The sequence below is a fragment of the Helianthus annuus genome, chromosome 11 (genome assembly GCF_002127325.2).
Source record: "Helianthus annuus cultivar XRQ/B chromosome 11, HanXRQr2.0-SUNRISE, whole genome shotgun sequence".
Classification (NCBI taxonomy): Eukaryota; Viridiplantae; Streptophyta; class Magnoliopsida; order Asterales; family Asteraceae; genus Helianthus; species Helianthus annuus.
The window spans coordinates 29,286,037-29,292,348 of NC_035443.2; the positions used below are offsets into that span (position 1 = coordinate 29,286,037).

Sequence of the window (6,312 nt, forward strand, 5' to 3'; positions counted from 1 at the left end):
CACCGGCCCAAATGCACGACAGTGGAATAATCGATAAAAACATCGCCTCTCATCCAAGACGAACCGATGCCACCCGTATTCGCCCTTATGCCTCAGAAAATAATGGAGAGAGTGGGAGTCGAACCTGGGTCACAAGGAACATCAAGTCTTTCCCCAACCACTCCACTACTAGCAACAAAATGTTATTTGACATTTAAATAATCGACCCTTTCCAGCTCCATACCGTGTCCGCTCGTTTTAAATTCCACACTATCCAAAAATTTGGATTTGTCTTCTAATCACGAAGCATCCTATGACCTTCTGAAGCAACAAAACGACAACTCACTCAACTACCGTTCATGAACCACCCCTCCCTCACACACCTTCGCCGTACCCGCAAGGCAATTGCAGTCTAATAAAGACTCTTATCTGTCTTCTTAGCTTTTTCCCAGTTGTCCTCTATTGTTTTCCCGCTATATAATCCGTTCATCATGGTATCATCTAACATATCATCATCATCATCATCATCCCATTTTCAATCATTCAACTTATTTTTTCTATTAAAGTACTGATGGCGTTGAACAACCAATCTGAGTTTCAAGATTACTTGCCGATGATGGCTGAGAAGTTGGGTGGGGATGGTTTGATCGGAGAGTTATGCAACGGGTTTAATTTACTTGTGGATGCTGATAAAGGTGTGATCACCTTTGACAGCCTCAAGAAGAACTCAGCACTTTTGGGTCTTGAAGGTTTGAATGATGAGGATTTGTTGAGTATGTTGAAAGAAGGCGATTTCGATGGTGATGGAGCGCTTAATCAGATGGAGTTTTGTGTTCTTATGTTTAGATTAAGCCCTGAGTTGATGGAAGAGTCACAGTTTTTGTTAGAAGAAGCTCTTGAGCAAGAGTTGAATCGGTTTTAATATAGTCTCATTTTTTTTCTGATTTTTTTATGATATTTTATACAAGTTATAACTCATTAATTTGTCAAATTTGTTACTGATTTACTGAGTGATTGTTGAATAATGAAAAGTTGCTCTATGAATATTATATAATAATGGGAATTCAAGAATCAATATGTTACAATCTTTTTAACAGAAACTAAGTTAAAACAAATATGCAATGCATATTATCTAGCATATTTGGTTTTTGGGATTATTTTGGTTTCTAGAGAGTCAGCTGCTTCCATAAGTGCACACAAAACAGATCTTACTCGGGGACAATACGTGACAAGTAACCCGAAGATGTACACTACTTCCGTAATGTTAGTGGATTCCCTACAAATCATAATAATCCCAAAAACCAACAACAAACACTTTTACAATTTCTAAACCACATATACATGGAAGGAATTCATTATCTAGCATCTACCTCTGTAATTGTTACATCATCGACTGAACCTGCTGGATAAGTGCTTGAAGAAAAGTCTGCTACAAGAAAGTCCTTTTCCATGAAAAATGCTGGTTGTTTAGGATTTGGCAACACGCTCTCGCCGCCAAGCATCATGATTACAGAAGACATGTTTGGTCGATCTCCTGCATTTTGTTGGACGCATAACAACCCCACTTGGATTGATCTTAGAACTTCGGGTGGACTGCAGGATTCAGCTATACTTTCATCAAGCAGTTCCATTGATCTTCCTTCATTATACACATTCCAAGCCTGAATATAATTTACAAATCAATGGTTCATAATTTGGTACTCGTGTGCGAAACAATGGATTAGTTTGTTATTAGTGACTAGCGATTGAACTACTTACATGCCCGACAAGATTATGATCATTTTCGGGATGAATGAATCCTCTGTTTTTCTTCCCACTCACAATCTCGAGCACCAAAACACCAAAGCTGAATACATCTGACTTTGTTGAGAAAACACCATCTAGTGCATATTCTGGGGCCATGTATCCACTGCAGGCAAATAAGGGACAGGCTAATGAAGTGAAGATAACAAGATAAAAAGAGCTAATGGTTGTATAAAACAACTTACTATGTGCCAACAACTCTGTGTGTGTTTGCTTGGGGCTCATTTCCTCCAAAACTTCTAGCTATACCAAAGTCTGATATCTTAGGGTTCATATCTTGATCTAGCAGAATGTTGCTCACTTTTAGATCTCTATGGATTATTCTTAATCGCGAGTCATGGTGGAGATAAAGAAGTCCTCTAGCAATTCCTTTGATGATGTTGAAACGTTGTGTCCAATCAAGGGTCATGCTTTCATTTACATCTGTTCAAAACAAGTTCATTTAGTTACATGTACATAGAGTTCTTGATGAAAAGTATGTAACATTAGTTTGTATATATGATTCTCACCAAATATAAACGAGTCTAAGCCTTTATTTGGCATGTACTCGTAGATCAATAGCCGCTCGTCTCCTTCTATGCAACAGCCAAGAAGCTTCACTAGATTTCGGTGCTGAAGTTTTGAAATGCAAATGACTTCATTCTTGAACTCATTAACTCCTTGGCTAGATGTTTTCGAGAGACGTTTAACTGCAATCTCTATCCCTTCTTCTAAAACTCCCTGATGGTTATGAGTTATAAATATACAATTTCACTGTTTTATACTCAACTATGTGTAAATGATCATGTTGTTCTAATTACTAATTACCTTATAAACCGGTCCAAATCCACCCTCCCCAAGTACATTTTTTTCTGAAAAACTTGCAGTGGCATTAGCTATTGTAGAGAAGCTAAACAATGGTAGTTGAATGTCTTCTTCATTGTTTTCATGCAATGATTTTCCTACACATGTAAACCAAGAGAATTTATACAAAAAGTAACGCGTCTGGTTTCTTTTTGTTAGATAAGACCAATCTATGGGTGATGTTACACAATTTTCTTACCTCCCTTGGCATGATTCCTTTTTCTTCGTGCGTACAACAACCATGTCGAGAACAACCCCATGAGAAGAACTCCAATAATAGCTACTGGTAATATAATTTTAATGTTTGCCCCTCCCTTCTTTTTCATATTTGATTCAGCAACTGTGTATCATCATCATTATAAAAAAAAATTAATATGAAAACATGTAACAGCAATAAAAACCACAAGTGATTTTGGCAAAAGATCTGATACCTAATTCGGAAGAAGCCATTCGTACGAAAATATCCTGACCTCCATTTCCTACAGAATACCCTCGAATGTCGAAAAGATCATCAAACCAAAGCAAGCAGCCCCTACCTTGAAGACTGGTGTCTGGATTTGCATAAGCCATGCAACTACAATTTTTTAAACATTTTGCTTCACATTCTTCTAAACTCATGCTCATGTTAAACCAGGTTTTTTCTGTGTCTGGCAGTCTTATATTAGAGTATTTAATAAACCCTTCTGATCCATTTTTGCAATCCAACGGTGTTCGTCTAACACAACCACCTGACCAGTCAGCTCTTTCCCAACTCTTTTGGTCTCTGGGCACAAATCTTTTTTCATCCAAACAAGCACAAGACTGTTGGATCATATTAATACTGCAGCTTGCATAAGCACTACAAATGTTGTATCTATCACAAATGTCTCTTGGTAATGACAAGGCAAGCTGCCACTTTGTACCATTTTCTACCCACACCGAACTTTCTAGCAGCCCAGATGAATTTAAGGTTGTTCTTGACAGGATAGAACTGTCGTCAAGATTATAAGAAAACGACATCTCACTTGCATTAATTACTACCTTATATGTAAAGGTCAAGCTAGAATTAAATGCCGAAATCCCACTAAATCGCTGATTACTCCAAGGCCCGCCCCTGAATGTGACCTGTGGACCTTGTTTTAGCTTGTTTTCAGGATAACCAAGTGTATCAGCTCCCCATGTGAAGTCACCTGGACTTGGATTTTGATTGTTTTTCCATGCTGATAGATGCCATTCCTTGCTCCTCAAGTAATCTTTTCCTAACTTCATGCCAGGTAGAAGAGTATCGGTTGGGTAATCAAAACTCTGCCAGATAATCCTCTCGCGTTGATCCATCACCACTAGATTCCCGGTGTCCTCTAGCTTTGCAGTTGCTTTTGGTGATGGTGTGGTCAGATTTGACGACCATATTGTGCTGATATTGTTGGAGAGAATCAAACTTCCTTGATCATCAATCTTTAACACAATTGGTGATGCACCGGTGATCGGGTGGTCTCTATTGGCAACCCAAACAACAGTACCAGGTATTTTCTTGTACCAAATACCAACATATCTGTTATCAGAGCTACCAGGCCGAAAAACTCCAAGTTCAAAGAATCCTGTCCGCGACACCAACGTGTCTCCATCGGTCAAGAACTGCGAGTCGGAAATGGTGTCGAGTTCAACAGCGTGGGTTTTGTGAATGTGAACTAAAGGAAGCAGGAGAAGAAAGATGGCTGCTCCCTTCATTTAGACACTGTTTATTTTCAACAACTACAGATTTGGTACATCTAATTAGGCTACTTAATTAAACACCATAATCATAATTTATAGATGTATTATGTTGAAGTCCATACATCTCACCTAATTATTATATAATAATCTTGCCCAGTTGATTTACACTTATCTTTTAACATTTAATAATCTTACCAATATAGACAGGCATTTGGTAGAGTGGTTGAATGTTGACACATATGGACTCAGCTGCATGTCACTATGACTTCATAAGATAAGAGTTCATGATATACACTAGAAATTGATTTGGCGGTTGTGGTATGAGGTATGGTTTTTGGGTTGGAGACGTGGCATCTGGGACCAACATTACTAATGTTGTTGTTATTATTATTATTATTTGTAATATTTTATTATTACATAAATTGTCATGCGGTTCGCCGAACTCTGAAAACGATGCCTTGCTGAAAAGTGATGGAAGTATATAAAAGCTAACAATGGTGGCAATATCTCTTTTGTAACACTCTAGACAAATCACACATAGTCATGTTAGGAGAAACTCCTAGTTCATAAGAGATGGTCTGCCTCATATATTTCACCAATGCGTTTTGGACGCATTGGGTGTGGAGCAAATGAAAAGTCCATATAGTGAAGCATGATCATGTGACAGTAGTACTAGGATGGGTAAACTTCTAGTAAATCTCCACTAGGGTAGCCATATCATGTTAGAAACAACAAGATAAGACACAACACAATAAGACACGATGACCCGAGGGACTAGACACAAACACGACATAATAACTTACTGTGTCATTTTTTTCCAAACTTGAACCTGTTAATTGAGGATCGTGAATGTAACTGTAATTGTGAGATGCAGGCATGCAGTTGAGAGAGACTGAGATATGAGGTATGTGAGATGTGACTTCAAAAGTAGGGTTTCAATTCTGATAGATCTATATTTAATAAAAATCACTAACATGTCTTAACGAGTGCTTAACATGTTGACAAATCTATAACATGATGTTTGAACACGAAAATTAACAGGTCATTCCAAGCATTCGATTAAACAAGCATCTACGATTAAAACAAAATCATTGATACTAAGAAATTTGATGAGTAACAAGACCCCAAAATAACTGTGTTTAAACGGTTACATCGACCCAAAACATTTATTCTAAAAACTATAGATTCTACAACTATATCTCATGACGTGAGAAGAAATAAAAGTAAATCCATCCAAAAACGGTATCAAATGATGCATGCTTATTTTCCAAACTCCATGTAAGACCCTTACAATAATATTGAATAATTCATAAAATAAAGTGTGCATTTATATACAAAATGCCATTTTACAAAAAAACATCGGCATAACGATGTTTACATAGAGTATAAAACATTCAAAATACGTTTATAAAGTTCACACAAGTTTTTAGTAATAAAATAAACTAATATAGATGCGGAAGCTTCATTTGTATGTGTGTTCGGTTCTCGAGCAAGCTTGATCATCATCCAAAAAATTGTAGTAGTTATCTATAATCATACCATCATAAACATTAGTTATGAGAGTTGTATAATTAGTTTAAACAAGCCCGTAAGCCAAAACAAGCAAAGAATCAACTTTTGCAAGCATAATGGTCTGTTGCGGGCCGCGACCGGATCAAGAAATGCCCTCGCGGGGCGGGAAGGTCTCTGGTGGGCCGCGACCAAGAAGACTAAAACCTGTCGCGGGGCGCGACACCGTGATTTCGACAGAGTTTTCTAATATTGAGCTGCATATTCCCAGCTTTACCAATTTTTACATAATTGATCATAACTCTCTAAATTTCATCCGTTTTATGTCCCGTTTCTTTCTACGTGTTCGTAATTTGATCCTCCATCATAGGGAGTTAAAATCTGACATTTGGATTAACAAAATTCTTAACTTTAAGCTCTCGGCTTTATGTTTATTTTCAACTTAATTTGACCCGTTCAAGTTTTAAACCACAAACTTGTTTTATT

At 37.4% G+C, this 6,312-nt stretch overlaps 2 protein-coding genes across 2 annotated transcripts; one reads left to right on the forward strand and one right to left on the reverse strand.

The window, feature by feature from the left end:
- The first annotated feature begins 307 nt into the window (after nucleotides 1–307).
- On the forward strand, nucleotides 308–1,033 carry LOC110889902 (calcium-binding protein KRP1). The gene has a single exon (XM_022137476.2). It carries the CDS (start codon nucleotides 551–553, stop codon nucleotides 899–901), a length of 351 nt encoding a protein of 116 aa, XP_021993168.1. The 5' UTR covers nucleotides 308–550; the 3' UTR covers nucleotides 902–1,033.
- On the reverse strand, nucleotides 1,002–4,472 carry LOC110889900 (G-type lectin S-receptor-like serine/threonine-protein kinase At4g27290). Its single transcript, XM_022137474.2, has 7 exons — nucleotides 3,057–4,472; nucleotides 2,825–2,965; nucleotides 2,590–2,723; nucleotides 2,292–2,502; nucleotides 1,968–2,205; nucleotides 1,738–1,888; nucleotides 1,002–1,640 (listed from the first exon to the last, which is right to left on the reverse strand). The coding sequence occupies exons 1-7, from the start codon at nucleotides 4,330–4,332 to the stop codon at nucleotides 1,335–1,337; spliced, it is 2,457 nt and encodes an 818-aa protein (XP_021993166.1). The 5' UTR covers nucleotides 4,333–4,472; the 3' UTR covers nucleotides 1,002–1,334.
- Nucleotides 4,473–6,312: the final 1,840 nt, after the last annotated feature.